Source organism: Fusarium oxysporum, chromosome 12, assembly GCF_000149955.1.
Source record: "Fusarium oxysporum f. sp. lycopersici 4287 chromosome 12, whole genome shotgun sequence".
NCBI classification, from domain to species: domain Eukaryota; kingdom Fungi; phylum Ascomycota; class Sordariomycetes; order Hypocreales; family Nectriaceae; genus Fusarium; species Fusarium oxysporum.
This window is the reverse complement of record NC_030997.1, coordinates 2,154,543-2,174,120: the sequence shown is the minus strand read 5'-3', so window position 1 is coordinate 2,174,120 and position 19,578 is coordinate 2,154,543. Positions and strand designations below refer to the sequence as shown.

The following is a 19,578-nucleotide window of genomic DNA, read 5'->3' as shown; positions in this document are numbered from 1 at the left end:
ATAGTGTGCAGCCTGGCGGTATGCAGCTCGTGATTACCTCGATTGGGAGATGGTCTCTGGACGAAGACATGCCATAAGGCAGGATGAGCTTGTACAACAAGGCGCAGTGCTTCACTGATAGCACCTCGGCTGAGTTCTTGTCCATTGGCGCAGGTATAGCGCGCAGAAACCAGAATGTTGGACCAGATACCCAGGCGATGGTAAAGATACCATGTACGCTGTAGGGAACCTGTAGCTGAAATTAGTATATCCAATGAATTATTCCGGCTGAGAACAAACCTGTTCCTTTCACTAATGTGTATGTAGCAGGAGACTTTTTATCCATGTTGAGCTATTTTATAATTGTGTTTGTCATTTGTTGTAAGCACTATTAAGAATCAAGCGGGACTTGTAGCCTTAGGCAGGAGGTTTGTGAAGAGTTACCCTTGTCTAAACTCGGTGCGGAAAGAAGTTGTGCCGAAAGAACCAAGACGGACTGGTTAACAATTGTTTAACTGACTGTACTAGGTGGGGTAAGATGAGATCGCCAGATCACTTACCCTATAGTACCAAGCAGCAAATCCTTAATATTTCTTTTAGGAGATCTCCAGAGCTATGGCTAAACGTATTAACCTACTAGGAACAAAACTGGTTAACCGGCCAGATAATAAAAGAATCCTAATAGACATGTTCGCCCATACCTCTGAGGTAAACAGAACTACCAACACAAGCATAATCGTCGGTGTCCAAAACAGCATATCCTCTGGTCTCCAGAACAATAACTATACTGCTAGCTTTGCAGTTATAATTAATGACAGAACTACTTATAAGGCGATGATGTTTATAGCAGTAATGACAAGGGCAAATATCATAACAAGAGCAGTAAAGATGATAACTACTAAGACAATAGGTTTGTTTCAACTAGGCTAAAACTAAGGCTTGGTAGCTACCCCCTCTATCTGATGCTCGACAAAGACATATCAAGTCCTGATCCCAGGTAAATATCTCTTAACGGCTTTCTCGCGGTAGTGGAGCCTGTTTTTGTACAACTCTGTATACTAAGGGGTTGTGTTGGCATGTTTGCGCAGTTTTGATCGCCCTAATCGTAACTGCGAGGGCGTGCATGTCCTGCTCTTATATTCTCGCGCTTAGCAATTGCAATCTTGTGCAAGTATGGCGAAAATGACTGTGTATACTTACTTCATTAGTGGCATCATTGATATTTCCGGAGCCAGATCTAACTCGCGCCGTAAGTATACTTGAAGCGTACTCGTAGGTGGAGGAGTTGATGGCTTCTTCTCGGCAGAGGATCAGGCTGCTGACTGGCCCTGCATAATCAGAGTACACTGGAAGATGCATTCCTCGTTTTGGGACTTGCGGAATATATTATCTTTGAGCTTCTTGGGGGATTCAAGACAGAATAGCAGAAATGAGTTCCTCTGTGATACATGATGGCTAGAGTAGTGATGCAGTTAGCAATGGGAAGTGTTCGCATTGGAGCAGTATTGCCGGGACTCTAAGTACCCAGCAGTAGGTGAATACTCTCTAACACATCTAATGGCATGAGTTGCTAGACCCACCGTTCTCTCATTGTATTCGCCATTAAAACCACATCATTAATGCGGTATAGTTATCATGGATAAGCGATTTGTCACAAGTATCGCCTTTGGGAGGCTCGGGCATCAGCAGGTTATGTTACGGCGACGTATATTCGTTGAGAAGAATGAGTTTCGGACGAGAAAATCTTCAACAGGGCATTAGTGGTCACGCTCAGAGGATGACTGTTGGCTCGTCATTTGATAAAGCGATTGTGTCACTTCGGTTTGATTAAAGTCTCTTGTTGAAGATGGGCAGTGAGATTGAAGTCGAAAAATTGGCGTTTACATGCCAGTTGTTGGAATTAACTGAGGAATGGCCGCCTACATATGATATCAGATCCACAGTGAAAGGAATTCAATAAATTCATCCTCACTTCTCAAGACGATATAGAAGCGTTCCAAAACCCAGCTGGTCATAACCACCGCTCGTAGTCCCATAATCACCACCACCTCCCTCAGCTCCACCACTCTCCTGCAAAACGAGATCCCGATAAACCTTGGTCCACTTAACATCTCGAGCTTTAATAGAGCCATAGTGAGCAACAAATAGTTCCGCCATAGGTCGAATCGTGCCGCGGCTGTGATTGCTGATTGCCGTTTGCGTACCATGTACCGCGTTGCTGTATGTTTCAAAAGAAACATCTTGGCCAACATTGTATTTGCAAACGTACTCCATGCTAGTGGAACAGTTAGTTCGTTCGGTGCGACTAATAGAGATACATACCCTATCAGAATCCTGTCGTCCAAGTATGCGAACAAGTCGTCTCCCTGGTTATAGCCCTGCTGGGCAATGACACCAAGCATGGCAAAGTCAAGCGTGGCGTGTCCCTGGTCCCTGCCAGCTTCCTGGTTCTGTCCAAGCTTCTTACCCGTGCCTTGTTCCGTGTGAAGATACCAGACTGCCTTTTCGATTGCGCCATTACCATCACCGCTCTTGAAGTAGTCAACAGCTTCGTCCCAGATGGTTCTGTTATCTGCCAATGCACCGATGCTCATCATGCTTGCGATATTGGCAAGGTCCCAATTCGCCCAATAATTGTCAATGTGTGCGCCATTATGAGCTGTGAGGAAGGAATGGTTCTTGCTGTAGAATACCCGTAGTAGCATGTCAATTGTTGCGTCAAGGCCCTTCCAGTTGCTGTAGTCGCGAAGGATCTCTGCAATATTGGCAAATTGATATCCGTAGAAACCTGCGGCTAAGAATTTGTCCGAGTTGCCCCAGATATCTGTAAGAACGGCACTCCAGCCATCGAGGACGCGAGCAGCAGCATCCGCGGATGCTTCCTCTCCAGTGACCTTCCAGTGAATGGCGAGAGCATATGCCGCAGCCATATCTCGGTACATGTTGACGTAGTTCTGTGGACGCTCGGGGGTTGAGCCTCTGACGAGGATGTCCGAGGGGTTAGGCTGGTAGTCTTGGTTAACCCGTGCCTTTAGCTTGTCCCATCCAGTCGACCATGGTGGTTCGCCGGAGTCAACCTTTTCCTTGATACGTTCAAAGTCTTGGGCGGTGTGTAAAAGTCCAGGGTGGGCAAATAGCTTGGGAGCCCTAGAGTCAAGATGTGAATGCGAGTGATGGCCATGATACGAGACTGCATTTGCGCCAAGGACAAGGCCAGGAACATATAAAAGGTACTTCATAATTCTAGCATAAAACAGAAGAAAGATAAATCAAGCGCGAAAGTATTTAGTAAAGGGCAACTAGATAAAATGTCAGTATGCTGAAGACACTTCTTATAGCTCTTTTCACTTGACAAATCATCTTAGCATAGCTCTGACTTTTATGCTTATTTTCTACAAGTCAGTGGAGCATTGCAACACTAAAAAGGGGAACCCTGTCAAAAATACCTCGCACCCTAGTTATGTTTCAGTTTCGGCTTACCGATGTATCCTGTAATTTGAATGCGTTCCGTTATCTGCCCCGCACCCTAAAAAAAGTGCTGGGAGTCGAACTTCTAGTTATCTTTCTCCGTAGATAATTGGCAATTTTATAAAGTCTAAGAACATATCCTTGGGCATAACATTATATAGTGTAAGCCCTTGTTCGTCAGCAGGCATGTCGCAATGTCGATATTACCAAATACCCCTGGGTTATTTTCTTTTTCTGCTTCTCAGCACAGACATGCAATTGGAGTCAAGTACAGGTAAGAGAGTTTGTCGGGTCAGCTCCGTTTGTGCCGACAGAAAGGTCGGCATCGCAGACTTGGTGGGAAGAAGAGGATGACGGGCGGTTGAAGTTAGCATCGTAGCGTGGGGAAAAGCGGTGAGCGATTTGCATCGCCTAAAAACAAGTATCGGTATATATAGTGAATAAGCACTTGGAGAAGATATTGCGGTGGTTAATTGCACGTGAAGTGTAGTGAGCGTTGGTGAAGGAAAGGAATGAGGTCGTTGGTCTTCTATGCAAGTCTAAGGCCTCGCGCAGCTTAATGGTCTGATTCGTCGCAGGAAGATGATGTAACCACTATGATGGAGGTAATAAAGACTGGAATCCATCAGTCATACCCATCGAGACCTCGTTAACCATAGCAATCTCACTTACTAAATCCACTTTGAAATAAGGTTCGGCCCAATTCGTGGGCTTTTTCGAGATAAAGTCAATTATGCTGTTTTTAATAATAGAAACTACCGTTTGTCAGCTGGTTCCCCGCTCATACTTTGCATCCCACTTTCCGCCGACCGCTCAAAATATCAGATTTCTAGGGCATTCTGTTTCTCATAGTATCTACAGAGGTGGCCGCTTTTACTGAAGAGTCTGCTGCAGGAGCCGCCGAGGACGTGACTTGATAAGCAAACGAACTGAGCGCGACACGTACATTGCAACAACTTTTCTCCCACCAACTCACTATCAATATCGATCCCCTGTGGCCGTCCTTCCGTCTGCGATAACAAGCAACCTCTCCCAGCTTCACATAGCCTATTTCGTTATGTTATGAAAAGGTCAATGGTACTAAACTAAAGCTCTTAACTACCGATACCTCCGCCCTATTTCCTCACGCGATTATTGACCAGGATATCTTAACTATTGCACTTCCAGAGTCTTTCTTATACATACGCGCGCCGCTATACATCATTCTATAGCCATGTTAAGCGGGTTAGTCTTCTTTATTGGGAGGAGGCGCGACTGTGAACTTATTGTTAGAGAATATTTGTTCGACTAAAGGATCCTACTTCTTGGTACGCGACCGTAGCTCCTACGCGCTCGCCACTATTCAAGCCTTTAGGCCAATTAACGACAGTCCTTATTTACCATACTCTCACATGCATTGATCCTCCATATGCTTGTGATATCAACACGATGACTCCGAGTTGAGCCACAGAAACCGCAGAATGGAGGCCACCTAGACCAGTAAACTGCAGTGCAAATCCAACGATAGTCGTTTCAACAGCTGTATAAACTACTAGTCCTGAGTTTCTCGGCTTCTTCTTCTACGAAGTTACATACTGCTGAAGCGGCTCCATACTAAGACATATTCCCTACGGCAATCGATTAATAATTAAAGTATAGAGGATTGGTCGATTCGGCAAAAACTTAAGAAAGGCAAGAATGAGTGGATGGTGTCGAGTTCAGGTATAACAAAGAAAAGGTGATCAGCAAAAAAGGAGTTGTAGGCTCATTTGAACATAGGAAAGATGATAGTGAGTGGACAACATTTAGGTCATTTATAACAGATAACCTAATAATTGTAGTAAACGTGACGGGGGGTCTTCTTACCCTCAAGAACAGCTTTCATGCTGTCAAAGAAGACATTAACGCAAGCGAAGGTAAAGATAAACAGCATGAAGTACAGGCTCCAGGCCATGGCACGCCGGCAATTCTCAAGAAATTGCATCATGGCATTGTAAGCAGCCAAGAGAGTCTCAACAGCAAGGTCTTTCAAGTAAATAAGAAAGAGCATAATGGGGAAGAGAATGAGGAGTGAGCCAACAATGGCATCCATTGTAGATTCAGCCATGGCGAGATTTCTGCGAGTAGGAGTATGTGTTGGGGTGGTTCGAGTGGTTCTGCGGTTGTGACTGTTGTTGCTTGTAGATGCTTCACTTGGCAGAGAGTTCCTTGTGCAAATGGATGATTGAGTTAAGAGTGGTGACGAATATCTGGTCGTATATATACTTCTGAGGTTCTGTCCAAAGAAATAAGAACATAGATGCAAAACCATCGCCTAGACAGAACACTATCATATTTTCTTATAACGATTAGCTGGGCTTGTCACGGTGCCTGTTCTTAGTTCCTAAACGGTGAACATACCATATTGCTCCCAAATAGAGAAGTCTTCATTTGTGGTCCGAGATAACAAATTTCACTGCTAGGGTATCTTGTTTAGAACAGATCTGTTGGTGGACTTGTTCTTATGGTTAACAGACCGTTCAGTCTCCGGATTGTTCGCAACCATTTATTCGCTAAGACCACGAGAAAAGGCTCAGGTCCTGGGTGGCCGATATGCTAATTTCAGTTTGTATTCCTACTAAAAGCCACTTATTTACCCAGTCCTCAGTCTCCAGTCAAAGTTGATGGACCAAGCTTTGTCGTCAATCAACTCCTATTCCAGATACCAGAGACTTCATTCGACGCCTCTACCACTTTCTTAAATACAGTACTGAATCTAGATGCTCAAGACCAAATTGCATCGTTCAAAGTGACTCCAGCCGGCGAGTGCTTCTTCATCCTTAGTGATATCTTTTCCTGGTAAGAACTGGATAATAACAGCTATGTCGTTTATGTGACTTGATTTTGAAGTGATTTTGAAGTGGTTTTGAAGTGATCTTGATTTTTAGTTGAAGCTATGATAGGGGATTGGAGGTAGCCATTTTATCCCTTAGGAAATATATCTAGAGTTCTCTTTATGCGTTAGATTAATCATCGCAGAGTTGCATGTGAACGGTTGGTTAAAGCCGAAAAAGTTTATATTGGAATTCAAATGGCATGGTAGCCTATATAAGTCCGCTCTTCTAATCGTTGTGAACTTGTGATAAGTCGGTTGCTTGAGTGGTGAAGAGAACCAGGCAGGCATCGCGATGTAGATAGGACATCTTGGAAGACTCAACCTGCCAATCCGTAGTACCGCCTTGTACTATATAGAGAGAGACAATCTAGAGATACCGGATCCCGACATTGTGAGTGACTGTTACAGCCACTTGGAAATCATTGGCAGGTCTTAAAAGCCAATAGCTTGCTGACTCGACACATCAGAACCTTCCCGCCAGCTCACATCGACTTTATAATATTACTAGCTAACCCTAACGCTATTTCTTGAAAGCATTCTAGATAACTTGAATTTGCTGAATGAATTATATATTTATTATCCTACCTTTACTATAGCAGTTGGGAAATCAATATCCCCAACTGTAAAACCCTAGATCCTTAATAGCATAGTTACCTTTTCTTCATAGGATAGTTGAATCCCAAGGTATTATAGCTAACACTAAAGCCCCTTAAATGCTAAGAATGGCTATCTCATAAGACTTCGAAAAGATCACAGAGAATACCCCATTCTCTGCTTTAAGGCTCGCCGTCCTGATTGAGCTTGTTTCGCCTCCACCACCAGGGAGGTTATTAACACTGGACCTATTTGGCGCGGACAGGACAGTGAGCGTAGCCGTGGTAGCTTTGGAACCCTTAACCGTAACCTTGACCGCATTGGAAGGGCCTGTGTTGCCATTGTAGTTGACCAGCTTAAGCAAGGTTCTGTCCGCCGTCTTGGTCGCAGACCAGTAAACAGGACCGAAGCCCCCTCCAGTGGCATTGACAGGGACAGTCTGAGAACCCAAGTTGGCAGCGAAAAGCTTTTGCACATAAAAGCTGTTCGCCTTGAGGATCTGGTCGGCCGTATGTTTCAACACCGCAACCGTTCGCGGCTCTTCGTCGTATTGTTTGATGAGAGCGCCATAGGCACTGCCTACAATAACGTCGGAGTTTCTCTCACAGCCCAGCAGGAATATAGCCTCGGCACAGGCCATCGAGAAGGTTTGCGCACCAATCTCGCCTCCGCTGTTTGAGCCCGATCGAATGGCTGCGTATTCAGCCACGAAAACAGGATAATCTCGGCTCGCCTGGTCGAAAGTGTTGAACAGGCTGGCGAAATGGGCCTCGTTATCGTAGATGTGGAGGTCAACTATACCTCCGTTTCCCTTGTCTGGCGATGGCGACGGGTTGATGGACGAGATGACGTTCATCTTGGGATACTTGGCACGAATGGCGTCGTACAATGCCCTGAAGCGGTACGATTTGTATGTCGGTCCACCGCCATTGAGATAGTCCTCATTTCCGATCTCGACCCACTCAACAGTGAACGGCTGAGGGAATCCGAGAGAGGCACGTAGTGACCCATATTTTGTAGATGTATCACCCTAGCCAATCAGTAAGCTGAGAAAAATCGAGTGCTAAGATTACTCACAGTGAGAAACTCCAGCTCACTCAACGCCAGATCAACATAAGGCCCGATGTCTTTTTGTGCAATAATGTCTCCATTGAGGTAAAGCCCAGCAAAGAGTCCAAGCACGACGGTAAGATCCAAGTCCTTGGCCATCTGCATCTGCTCGAGGATACCGAAGCCGTCTGTGTTGATATCACCCCAGGTGCCTAGTCTACCAGGTCGGTCCTTGAGGTCACCGATAGTCTCGTTCCACTTGAAGTGATAGGGAAAACCAACACCCTCCATGTTGTTGCCGCCCGGCAATCTGATCCACGAGGCGCCTATGTCGCCTACGGCCTGTGCAAGATCTTCTCGCAAACCATTGAAGCGGTTCTTGTAAGTTTGCTTAAAAAGACTCAGCAGGTTGATGTGAAGGGACTTTCCGGCGAGCGCTTCGCCGTCGAAAGTAAAATAAAATGTGTTGTTGGGATTTCCAGGTGAAGATGCAGGGTGAAAGGTAGGAGTTTCAATTTTCCTCCAGCCATTGGATTCTGCCTGAGTTACCTTGACAGCAGCACTTGACAGTTTCTTCCCCGAGATAGAGTTATTGAAGTACACCTCGACGGAGCCGCTATAGTCGCCTCTGATGTGTAGACTGGCGATATAGCGCTTGGTGGCATCAACGTTGAAACCCCAGAAGCCTTCATTATAAAACCCCACCTTACCAGTTGCGCCTTTCGGGACGTCCATGCGTAGGTGGTACGGCAAGCTGGAAGACAAGGCAGGCTTTGAATCATCAATAGAGAGTGTGACACCGCCGACTGGGTGCCAAAAGTTCGTATTGCGGTCCAGGCTAGCAACGCGGTCTTTGGATGAACCCTGAAAAGCGCGATTACGGATCAACTCTCCGTACAAACCGCCATCTCCAGAGTGGTATATATCCTATTAAGCGACATGAGTTGATAGAACATGTGAGATTGAGGGAGAATTCTAGTACCTCGTAAAGCACACCATAGAGAAGCTGGCTTGAAGAGTTGCCACCAGAGGAATCTACCGACAGACTTAGAGCAGAGACAGACTGGAGTAGGTAGGATAGAGCTAGGGAGTAACGCATGACGAAGGAACTTTAGATAAGTGATAAGTATAGCGTGACTAGAAGATAGCTGTTGCTACTAAGAGGCGGCTTGTAGGGCTCTGGATCTAGGTATCTGCTTTCTTATCGGAGTTTATTATATGGGATAAGGACTGGGCAATGTTGAATTTCACTTCTGGCTAATTTCGGCCGAGTCTCCTCCGAAGCGGCGAGACGCACTCCTTTCAACCGTGTGCTTGATTTCAGACATCAAGCGATCCTGTAACAGACGCCGATTAAACTCAATCTTCAGTGTCGCCTTGAATAAAAGCCCAATGATTTATCAACATCACGGGTTCTTGACGTTATCTCGGGGCAATAATACTGCCAAGCCTGCAGACCCCAGAATTTACCCCGCAAATTGATCGTTGCGGAGTTGCATGTGAACAGGTGAAGAGATCCGAAAAGATGTTAGATCGGCATTGAAACTAGCGTGGCAGCCTGGGCGATTCCCCTCTTCTCATTGCTGCGCATAATCTCGTTCAAGCGGGGGTTCTGCGCGGGCGCTGGAATAACGAGCTTCTGAGTGGTCAGAATTCCGCAAGGCTGGTGATGACGGTCAATCGCCCCATGGCGTATCAGAATGGGGTATAGTGGGACTGAAAGAAACTCAAACTAAGCACCCCATGAACTTCTCCACAGGGGAGATTAACCCACCCAGGCTCCTTGACTCCGGGCTTTCCCCCTGCCGCAACATCAGGCGAAGAAAGATAAGCTGGCGGGTGACAGTGGTGAGCCGCAGCTATACAGCCGAGCCAATCGCCAAGCAATCAGCTCAAGTTACTAACTCCATGGCGTCTATTGCGGGGTAGGAATCTGGGTTCCAGACCCAACACTAGTCACTTTTAGCATTCGTGTACCGGCGACATGCTCCAATACGGGAATCGGACGTCTCGCTAGGAGGAAAGCTAGTGCAGATGTCAGTGTGCCTTAGCCACTATGCTATGATTATATAAAAGCCCCAGTCCTCTCTGCATAGCCTGTAGACTGTACCCAGAAAAGCATCATCCACCATGATTGCTCCCAAAACCTACCAGTTCCTCGTCGGCGTCTTCGCCTCGCTTGGATCATTCAACTACGGGTAAAACGCACGGAATCAACGACAAGATAACGCAATAGCTAACATTGATAGCTATGATCTTGGCGTTATCGGAGGCAGTGTTGCTTCAACTTCTTTCAAATCGTCTTTCAATCCAAATGCAGATGAAGTGTACGCATACTTATTAACGTATATGTCTTTTTCTTTTCACTGACCACCTTACAGCGGCGCCGTTGTGTCCCTCTTTACTGGCGGTGGCTTCTTCGGAGCTTTCGCGGCTGGTCCCATGGGTGACTGGCTGGGCCGAAGACTGGCAATCATGATTGGTGCCATTATTTTCTGCGTCGGTGGAGCCTTGCAAGCAGCCGGACAAAACCTGTCCTTCTTCTATGCCGGTCGAGCTGTTGGTGGGTTTGGTGTTGGTATTCTCGTCATGATCGTGCCCATGTACCAGGCCGAGATCGCTCACCCTTCTATCCGAGGCCGAGTCACTGGCCTGCAGCAGTGATGCTTGTATTGGAGCCGTCTTCGCAAGTAAGTCAAGATCCATACATCTCAAGACACGTGACTTACTCATCTAGCATGGACCGTGTATGCACCAACTTGCATTTTTCTCGAGCGAGCAGTGGCGTATACCTCTTGGCCTTCAAATCGTCCCTGCTGGCATCCTTGCTCTCATGATTTTGCTCTTTCCAGAATCACCCCGCTGGCTGATTGACCACGGCAGAGAGGAGGAGGGACTCAAGACTCTAGCCAAGCTTCATGCCAACGGTAATGAAAATGACCCATGGGTCCAAGCCGAGTACCTCCAAATCCAGTCTGCCATTGCCCACGAGCACGAGCTCGAAGCAAAGGGTTACCGGGATCTATTCACCGACCGCGCGAGCTTCCGCAGACTCTTCCTCGTTACTGCGCTGCAGGCTTCTGTCCAGATGACTGGTGTATCAGCCATCCAGTACTTCACTCCAGACATATACAAAGCTATGAACATTGGTACCACAGACTCATTGAAGTACCAAGCTATCAGCAATGTACTGTCTGTTCTTGCTCAGCTTTGCACTGTGCTTTTCATCGACAAGCTTGGCCGTCGCTGGCCGTTGATCATCGGCAATGGCATCAACTGCGTTTGCTTCGTCATCGTGACCGCAGCTCAAGCTAGCTTCCCTCACGCTTCATCATCGATGCAGAATTCACTCGGTTGGCTTTTCATCGTCATCAACTGGTGCTACCAAGTCAGCTTCTCCTTCACCTGCGGCTCCCTTTCTTGGATCATTCCGGCCGAGGTATTTGACACAAAGACCCGCTCCAAGGGCATCTCTATCGGTGTCATGACCTCGTTCGCTTTCAATACCATGATTGGACAGATAACGGCCCCAGCTATCGAGAACATCGGCTGGAGGTACTTCCTGGTGTTTGTGGTTTGCAATTTCACAAATGCCGTCTTCTTCTGGGCATTTATGCCAGAGACGAAATTGCTGCCACTTGAGGAGATGAACGCCTTGTTTTCGAGTACCTCTTGGTTTGTGCCTGGGACCTCGCAGAAGCGCACGAGTGACTTGGATGCCAGGGTTGAAGAGGCCAAGTTGCAGAAGGAGGGCTTGGAAGTAGGGCAGGTTGAGGTACGAGATTAACTTGTATTTCATTGCGCTTGTTGCGTCTTGGCCGAAGATGCAATTATATCCCGAAAGCAAAACCGATGTATTGGCGTCAACACCTTCCTATGTAGCAATAGGTAGAGGCTTAATTCAGGTAGAGAGGCAGCAGGCCAATTTTGAAGACACATTCAGCTACTTACCTAACTACTTGACCCTTACTCTGTCCTGTCTAACCCAGCTTATCTGACAATGTTGAAAATACCTGGCGCCAATACGCTCCATATGCATACTGGTTTCTATATTGCAGACCTTCTCGCTCTCAACTCTTTCTAGTATCTCATTTGTGGGCTATTAATATCCTCCTCACATGCCATGATATTAATCACGCCAGCTGCGATTACTAGTTACGCCATTTCATCACGCTGTCGCCAAGGTGACGGAGAACGAGAATCGTAGGCACGTCCTGATTCGTAGGCTCGGTAATTATTAGTATGCGTGTATCGTTGATCATGAAGCAATTCTTCATCCATCGCAATGTTATCGGTCGAGTTGCCGGTTGACTGTATCTTGACATGATGGGCTTCAAAATGTCGGCCGCGGTGGGTTCCGTGAGCACGGAAGTGCCTGAAGTCCAGCCAAGTGATGACAGTCAGGTAAGAAGCGATTGTGCTGGAGTTGGATTCTGATTAGCCCCGTGCTACCACTTGGATATTGTTGACATACCTCATGACTACGCCGAGAACACAAACGATCCAGGTAAGTATGCAAGTAAAACCTTCGCAGAACTTGAGATTTGCTTGGATCATCATAAACGCGACTGCAGCCCAGAACACGATCTCAAGTGCGTTGAGAATAACATAGGCTTTGAGACTGGACCACTTTTTGAATGCTTGTACATGTTCTGATAATAGTTGATATAACAGAATGATAAGGGATTTCGCGCTCTATCACCAAATATGTTAGTCGTTATGTGTACTATTGACCCAGGTTGTGCATACCATTCCCAGTGCCATAGTATTTGATCGACCCCTAGGGGCATTCTTTGGCTGCTTCAGCATTCGTATGACCGACAAGATCAGCACTGAAAAGATCAAGAGTAGCTCCACGAGATGAAGCGGCAATTTGAGACGGTTGCTAAAGATGCTAGCCATTGCTGAGTCTTTTGCAGAAAGGTATTTATAGAAGGGTAGAGGCTATCTTGCGATGAGTGATTGGGAAGATAATGGACGGTTTGAGAAGATGAAGGAAGAATTGAAGTATTAAATTGATGTTCAGCTGGGATGGAAAGAGTTATAAATCCTCGTTCTTAAGGATAATTTAAGATATCCCTTTTTTTAGAATTAATTCACTAATTCTAACCTTAAACCTTAGTAAACGTGTATACCGTAGATCGCAGCGCATACACTGAGATTAATTACGGTGTATCGGTTTCGGTTTCGGTTTATGCCTTATCGAGCCCACGATATGCTCAGCGCTCGAAACCCATGTAAAACAGCACTACCATGAGGCGCTAAATGATTGCACAGCCTTACGGGGCTATCATTCGCATCATTACATTACATATGGCCTATAAAGGCAATATTAAGCTTGTTTAATGGAGACAGGTCAGCTCGACTATGCACAGCCATGATAAATACTGTACCAGAAGCAGTTTCAAGACATGCTTCCGTGGGGCTTTCGGGAAATTTAAGATGAGCTAAAGAGCGGGGCCGAAACCGAGACCGACATGTTTAGCATGATGAAAAACGCGTATAACGCGGCTGGCGCTCTATCATATTAATAACTCGTAGACCCCTAAAATGCATCAGCATCCTAAGCATACTATCAGATAATGGATATAATGAACTTAGCTTGCCCTTTGACCAATCTATTTTCTCATCTTAAGGCAAGGTTGTACACACTTCTTGTCAATTGACATGCATCCAACGACATCTGGCCAGTCTAGTATCTATCTCCAACCGCGACAAGCAAAATCTTTACTCTAAAGGGTCTATGCTTTTTCCAATCAGGCTTCAGCCATATACAAGCAATATCAAAATATGGCAATACAAACCCGCCACACAGGGACTGTGCCCAAAGTCTGTCTCATCCGTCAAAACTGGCTATCCAAGGTTCATTCCCTTCGTCGCTGTGACTTGGGTTTCTTGGTTGGACGCTTTTCGACGTAAAGTTTGTCACTGGTGTCGGTAGAGGCAGGTCGCTTGGACGCTGACTGTGTCGTAACGTTGGGACCAGTCAAGTCTCCTACAGGGGCCGAATAAGAGCGGTCGCCCTTGGCAAAAGCATTCTTATTTTCCAAGGCAAGTCGCTCAGGAGGAACTCGGAATTCGACGCTTCATCCTGACTGGGGTTCTGCTTTGACATGCCAGTGCTTGTGCCTCCCAGCGTTCTCGGCGCACCTGTGCGCCTTGGGGTCCTCTGTCTCTCTGGCGTTGTCGCATGTCCTCAGCGTCATTCAGAAAGTCACATAACTCCTTGAATATGATTGAGACCCTCAGGTTGTTGACGTCAGCCAGGAGGCCCTTATCAGCAAAGTTGTGGAGATGAAAGGTCAATTTGCTGTTTGCGTTTATCAGTTGTTTGTCGGCTGTAGGAAAGGACTAAGGAAGATCAGTTAGTCTACACGTTTACCATGCTAACATTCATTTGCCAAGGAACTTATAACTGCCTTGATACATTTCTCAGCGTCCAATTCGTATTTACTTCCATCCTCTTTCAGAGTCAATCGGGGCTGCTGGACCGAGACAGTTGACGCCTTGACTTGCACGAAATTCAATTGCAAATCAAAACCACAGAACCTTGAGATTCTATCTTGTCCATTAGCTGATCAAGCGCGCTGGCTGGGGGCCATATCACATCAAGGCAGGACGTTTTTGTTCTGTCACTAGCAAATATTGCATCCTTGATTGTAATAGTTGTCGGCCCGCAACAAGATACTTCATCCCCGTTTTTATGTCTTGTCTCTTCCTGTTTTGAGCTGATAGACCAGACAGCTCTTGCTTACATCGCGCACCTTACCTCGCTCTGGTATCCTACCAACCAAGAAGCTGTCTGCTTCGAGACTCAGTGACCCAGCGCACCCGACAGAGAATTCCTTCTCAATTTAATTATTTCCGACGGGACAGTGTACTAGTCTTGAAGCTCAATCCTGTTACTGTCCCTTCTTATATTCGTAAGCCATCTTAACGCAGTGGTCTGAGGTACCACTTCTGCGGCTTCTCAGTATTTTCACCCAGTGGAAACCGTAACCCATAATAACTAGTCAATTCGACATCTTATCAGGGAACGATTCCATTACTTATAATCCAAGATTTCCATAACAACCGTCGTGTTAAAAATTCACTTACCCGTGAAAATATTGCTCTAAAGCTTGATTATGAATTTAGAGAAACTGTCTTTCAGGAAGTTGAGGTTCAAGTTACTCGCTTATTATATTTGGACTGGCATGACAATCCGTGCGCTTATCGCAGCCTGTTGGTTGGCTTGAATAAGTTCATCAACTGTAACACTTACTAAAGCTTGGTTGAGTTAGTGGACTTGCCCACTTTACCCCTCTTATCGTACCACTCACGAAGGCGGTAGAAATCTCATTGCTGGCGACGAGTTTTTCAGCCATGCTCACTACCCTAAACACAGCCGCATGCAAGGCAGAGCAATAACGCCCGAATCACTGCTCGAAGTGCATTGCAAGTTCAATTGCAAGACTGAGCACTTATTAGGCATTTGCTCTTTTTATTTCCTTCGTAGAAGCCTTAAATTCGGTGTATGATTGCAGATGGCCTTGTACCAAATTCCAATTTCTGGACGTGAAACGTCTTTAGCCTTGAATCGCAAAGCATTAATCTGCTCATTGAGATGGTAGTTTTTAAACCAGCCTGAGCCTTCTTTACCTCGATGTATTAGACCCTGGCTGAGTTGCAATTTATGTTTACGTAAAATGGTAAAAACAAGAACTAACTGGTCTGCCTTTAAAAGTATTAGATGCTCCCTTGCAATAAGGTAAGTAACATCAACGAGCACAGTGGCTAAGGCATTTTTCAGGCGGTGAGATTTGAAGTGGCTGGTGGTCATTGCTTTTCCATAAGGCTGACTGGGCGAAAATACGCCATTATGCACAGCCAACAGGTTGAAAACGCCACCTATTTCTAGATATGACAGCCGACAGATAACGCCTTGCATAGCCACTGCGGGGGAAATAACAAATCCAAGATGCTTTGTATTTTCTCTTCCAAACATCCCTCAGAGGCTGGTATCTCTTCCTTCCATTATCAGCGACTACAGCTAGCATCAAAGTATTTTTGATCCCGCGCGATTCCATCGACCGCCGCCGTTGATCACGTATTAACAAATATTTTCCCTCACACCAAGCAAGCCTAAATAATGGCTGAAGTGCTAGGTGTAGTCGCGAGCGCAATTGCAGTCATTCAGATCTCCAAAGAAGTAATCAGCCTCTGCAAATTTTACATTGAAGCGCTCAGCTCCGATGCACCTACTAGCTTACGCGCCGTTCTAATCGAAGTGTCCACGCTCAAGTCGGTTCTCGAGGGCTTGGAATTTTTATCGACATGCGAAACCTTCACACCCGCCTTGCAGAATCGACTGGCGGCTTCTGACGGCCCTATTGAAGGATGCAGAACCGCGATGACAGCACTGGAGAAGCTGTTTCCAAAACAATCTCTCCAGAACGGGCAAAATGCTTCAAAACGGCAGAAAGTCCAAGCAACATTTGCAACATTAGCATGGCCTCTGAAGCAGGGCCAGATACAGGATCTTCTCCAGCAGATCAGCCGTCATAGGGATGGCATTCAGCTCGCGCTGACAGCAGAGGTTACGTAAGTTTTGAGTTCTAGTTATATAGTCTTCCAAACAGGGTCACACAGCAAGAGAAAGATAGTTGCCCTGCTAACTAGCTCTCAAATGTAGGAAAGATATAAAAGATATCAAAGCTGCTTCTGAAGAAATTCGCTCCATCTTGACGGGTAGGAATCTTGAACTGAGATCACTGTTGTCTGAGTGGTATTTTGACAGTTCACAGGGGAGCAACGCCATGGAGTGTACAATTGGCTAACATCAACTGATCCCTCACCGATCCATAATCGATCGCGCAAACTATACGAAGACGGAACCGGAAGCTGGGTGCTTCGCTCACAACACTGGACCAACTGGCTGGCTTCAAGCATTCGATGCCTTTGGGTCCATGGTATTCCAGGCTCTGGAAAGACCATCCTGGCATCATGGTTGATCGAAAACGTCCAAGATCATTGCGAGAGGGTGTCGACAGTAAATGCGCCTTGTACGAGTGCCTACTACTACTGTTACTTTGGCCATCATCAAGACGAGGCAGCGCCATTTCTTAGATGGGTCATCACTCAGCTTTCCCGTCAGGCAGAAGTTGTTTCTACTCTGATACACGAACTCTTCAGGCGCGGTGGGGAACCGAGCATTCCTGAACTACTTGACGCGCTAGGACAGATTCTCCAAGTGTTTAGCTGCGTGTACATTGTGATCGACGCTGTCGACGAGAGCAGTCCCCGTGACGAACTACTTGAGGTCATTCATAGTCTCGTCACTGATCGAAAGTTCACTAATCTTCAGATCCTGGTCACGAGTCGTGAATACATCGATATCGAGCGAGTAATGAAGAAAGTATCCGTCTCAGTCCCAATGTCAAATGAACTGGTTGAACAGGATATTCGCCTTCATGTTCAGTCGATCCTACGATCAAACCCAAAGTTTCGATGCTGGCCTGATGATCTTCTCATTGAGGTTGAAGACGCTGTTAGCACACAGGCAAAGGGAATGTGAGTATTAGATCACACTGAGAATATTACTCTGTTAACAGGATATAGGTTTCGGTGGGCCGTTTGTCAACTACATGAATTGCAGCGCTTGAAGGGCGAGCGTGATGCTGTCAGCAAGGCCCTGGAAAGACTTCCCAAAGACTTAGACGAGACTTACGACCGAATCTTCCTTCGGATACCAGAGGAGGATTGGCAATTTGTTTCCCATGCTTTTCAGTGGCTTTGGTTCTATGGCGAACTCGGCCCTCCCGAGAATGGTACTCCGTCCGTTCTTCTCTTGGCTGCAATTGAAAGCAGTACATCGCGGACGGAAAATCACAACACTCATGTCCTTTACAATTCAGAAAGACTGCGTGAGCTTTGTGGATGTCTTATTAGCAGTCTGGCAGACTCTATATCTTTCGCGCATTACACGGTCAAGGAGTATCTGGACTCAGCCCGAATACTTGAAGGCCCGCTCTTCGTCTTTTCCACTGAACAGGCTAAGGTTCTGTCCACATGTTTGGATGTACTGTTATTTGAGGCACAAACATTCGCATTGCAGGAGCTTAAAGACCGTGGAGCGGATGACTCTCTGCTATTTGACAAGCAAGATCTTTGGAGGAACTTAAGGTTCCATTCCTTTTTTCATGCAATAAAGTCTCTCAGGATATGGGGAGCAGAAATATCAAAGAGCAATGATTTTTATGTGCGAGTGAAGAGACTCCTACATCCATCTACACAGTACTTGAGTGGCCTTGGCAAGCTTGGCTTTGATGAAGGGGATGAGGAATGGGCTGATATACTCCTCGAAATGGATTTTCCGCGAGGAGAACCTCTTTGGACCATCGACTGGAATGAATGTCTAACGGATAGTGATGCATCTTTGTTTATGAGCCTGTTTCTTATAATTGAGGATATGTTATCGCCTTTATTATCCAGATTCATTCGGGAGGCAGATCTCAAGACACTCTTCAGCAACAGGATAGTACTGAGAAAGGAGGGGCGTTTCCATACTTATAACAGGAATAGACATCAGAACAATATTGCCGGAATATACGAGATTGACGGATCACTAATTGAAGTGATGGTTCAATTTGGGGAACAAGAGTCGTGGGATTTTCGCCTCTTGCTGGACAACTATATTGGGCTTTACAATCCGTCTACGGCACTTATCTATTGTATAGCTCATTATGTGTCGAATCTCAATTACCAACACATAACTGATCGCCCTTATTCCTATCCACTCCGACATTTCCTGGAAGCTGGAGCTCAACCCAATCTCCCAGGATACCCCCTCACACCGCTGCAAATAGCTGTCGCGGCCCGAAACTTGGAAGGGGTTCGATTACTACTACATTTCAGAGCCGATCCAAATTATATTGGCGATCCGCTGAGCGGCGTTTGGCCAGAAAACAGCCTAATGGCCGTTTTTAAAAGATTTCACGGTACGTCGCCTCTTCGTATCTGCAGAAGCGGTGACGGCGTGTCCTTTACATATAATGGAAATGATACCATTGAATCATCAACGAAGATCATTGAGCAGCTGCTAGTTGCATATGGTGGCAGAGAATTCCAATGGGAACCGAGTAAACCATTGATGGCATAGATGGGGAAAGAAACATAGAGGGAGCGAATACTGTTGTTAGCTAAGCTATCTCGCTTTGGCTTTATTTCTGGCTGTGATATCTATGTGAGATGGAGCTAGGACCTTGCTAGAACAAATTAGGAAATTTGAAGAATAGTTAAACAATGCTAACTTATGAATTTTTACAACATCTTTCTAATACTCTTATTTATCCTCTATTTATTGAAATTAAATAGTAGTATTGTTGTTCCCAGTACCTTAGCCAAGAGACCTCTTATCTTCTCTTATTAGATCTTAGTTTCAAAGAAAAATTAGGTTTATAATAAATAGAACAATCGATGATTTGATGGACACGCAAGCTGGCGCAGCCCAAGCCTCAAGAGATGAAATAAAGGTCTAGACCATTGCTGGCGCAGCCAATCAAAACGCGGACGTGACGTGCACCATCAGATCACCCTTTTGTGAAAATGACCCATGCATTCTGCATTTAGAGACTGAAAGACAAAAGAAGATA

The 19,578-nt window shown here is 46.0% G+C and overlaps 6 protein-coding genes across 6 annotated transcripts; 2 read left to right on the top strand and 4 right to left on the bottom strand.

Moving 5' to 3' along the window:
* Positions 1-1,830: 1,830 nt before the first annotated feature.
* On the bottom strand, positions 1,831-3,301 carry FOXG_14786 (uncharacterized protein). Its single transcript, XM_018394849.1, has 2 exons — positions 2,302-3,301; positions 1,831-2,254 (listed from the first exon to the last, which is right to left on the bottom strand). The coding sequence occupies exons 1-2, from the start codon at positions 3,216-3,218 to the stop codon at positions 1,948-1,950; spliced, it is 1,224 nt and encodes a 407-aa protein (XP_018254459.1). The 5' UTR covers positions 3,219-3,301; the 3' UTR covers positions 1,831-1,947.
* A 1,953-nt stretch (positions 3,302-5,254) lies between these two features.
* Positions 5,255-5,533, bottom strand: FOXG_21663 (uncharacterized protein; the record flags this gene model as incomplete). The annotated part of the gene is made up of 1 exon (XM_018402010.1): positions 5,255-5,533. One exon carries the CDS (start codon positions 5,531-5,533, stop codon positions 5,255-5,257), a length of 279 nt encoding a protein of 92 aa, XP_018254458.1.
* A 1,263-nt stretch (positions 5,534-6,796) lies between these two features.
* FOXG_14785 (uncharacterized protein) lies at positions 6,797-9,177 on the bottom strand. Its single transcript, XM_018394848.1, has 3 exons — positions 8,928-9,177; positions 7,973-8,872; positions 6,797-7,925 (listed from the first exon to the last, which is right to left on the bottom strand). The coding sequence occupies exons 1-3, from the start codon at positions 9,042-9,044 to the stop codon at positions 7,011-7,013; spliced, it is 1,932 nt and encodes a 643-aa protein (XP_018254457.1). The 5' UTR covers positions 9,045-9,177; the 3' UTR covers positions 6,797-7,010.
* Positions 9,178-10,056: 879 nt separating this feature from the next.
* Positions 10,057-11,911, top strand: FOXG_14784 (uncharacterized protein). Its single transcript, XM_018394847.1, has 4 exons — positions 10,057-10,143; positions 10,195-10,272; positions 10,327-10,635; positions 10,683-11,911. The coding sequence occupies exons 3-4, from the start codon at positions 10,609-10,611 to the stop codon at positions 11,730-11,732; spliced, it is 1,077 nt and encodes a 358-aa protein (XP_018254456.1). The 5' UTR covers positions 10,057-10,143; positions 10,195-10,272; positions 10,327-10,608; the 3' UTR covers positions 11,733-11,911.
* Positions 11,912-13,809: 1,898 nt separating this feature from the next.
* Positions 13,810-14,151, bottom strand: FOXG_14783 (uncharacterized protein; the record flags this gene model as incomplete). The annotated part of the gene is given in 2 exon segments (XM_018394846.1): positions 13,810-14,029; positions 14,042-14,151. The coding sequence occupies 2 exon segments, from the start codon at positions 14,149-14,151 to the stop codon at positions 13,810-13,812; spliced, it is 330 nt and encodes a 109-aa protein (XP_018254455.1).
* Positions 14,152-15,925: 1,774 nt separating this feature from the next.
* FOXG_14782 (uncharacterized protein) lies at positions 15,926-19,117 on the top strand. The gene is made up of 4 exons (XM_018394845.1): positions 15,926-16,528; positions 16,620-16,675; positions 16,732-17,497; positions 17,546-19,117. Exons 1-4 carry the CDS (start codon positions 16,077-16,079, stop codon positions 19,083-19,085), a joined length of 2,814 nt encoding a protein of 937 aa, XP_018254454.1. The 5' UTR covers positions 15,926-16,076; the 3' UTR covers positions 19,086-19,117.
* Positions 19,118-19,578: the final 461 nt, after the last annotated feature.

Coding starts and splice junctions, on each gene's coding strand:
- FOXG_14786 (XM_018394849.1), bottom strand. CDS start 3,218: ATGAAGTACCTTTTATATGTTCCTGGCCTTGTCCTTGGCGCAAATGCA. Junction 2,255..2,301: donor GACGACAGGATTCTGATAGG/GTATGTATCTCT, acceptor CTGTTCCACTAG/CATGGAGTACGTTTGCAAAT.
- FOXG_14785 (XM_018394848.1), bottom strand. CDS start 9,044: ATGCGTTACTCCCTAGCTCTATCCTACCTACTCCAGTCTGTCTCTGCT. Junction 8,873..8,927: donor TCTATGGTGTGCTTTACGAG/GTACTAGAATTC, acceptor GTCGCTTAATAG/GATATATACCACTCTGGAGA. Junction 7,926..7,972: donor GTGAGCTGGAGTTTCTCACT/GTGAGTAATCTT, acceptor CTGATTGGCTAG/GGTGATACATCTACAAAATA.
- FOXG_14784 (XM_018394847.1), top strand. CDS start 10,609: ATGCTTGTATTGGAGCCGTCTTCGCAA. Junction 10,636..10,682: donor TATTGGAGCCGTCTTCGCAA/GTAAGTCAAGAT, acceptor TTACTCATCTAG/CATGGACCGTGTATGCACCA.
- FOXG_14782 (XM_018394845.1), top strand. CDS start 16,077: ATGGCTGAAGTGCTAGGTGTAGTCGCGAGCGCAATTGCAGTCATTCAG. Junction 16,676..16,731: donor AATTCGCTCCATCTTGACGG/GTAGGAATCTTG, acceptor GACAGTTCACAG/GGGAGCAACGCCATGGAGTG. Junction 17,498..17,545: donor AGCACACAGGCAAAGGGAAT/GTGAGTATTAGA, acceptor AACAGGATATAG/GTTTCGGTGGGCCGTTTGTC.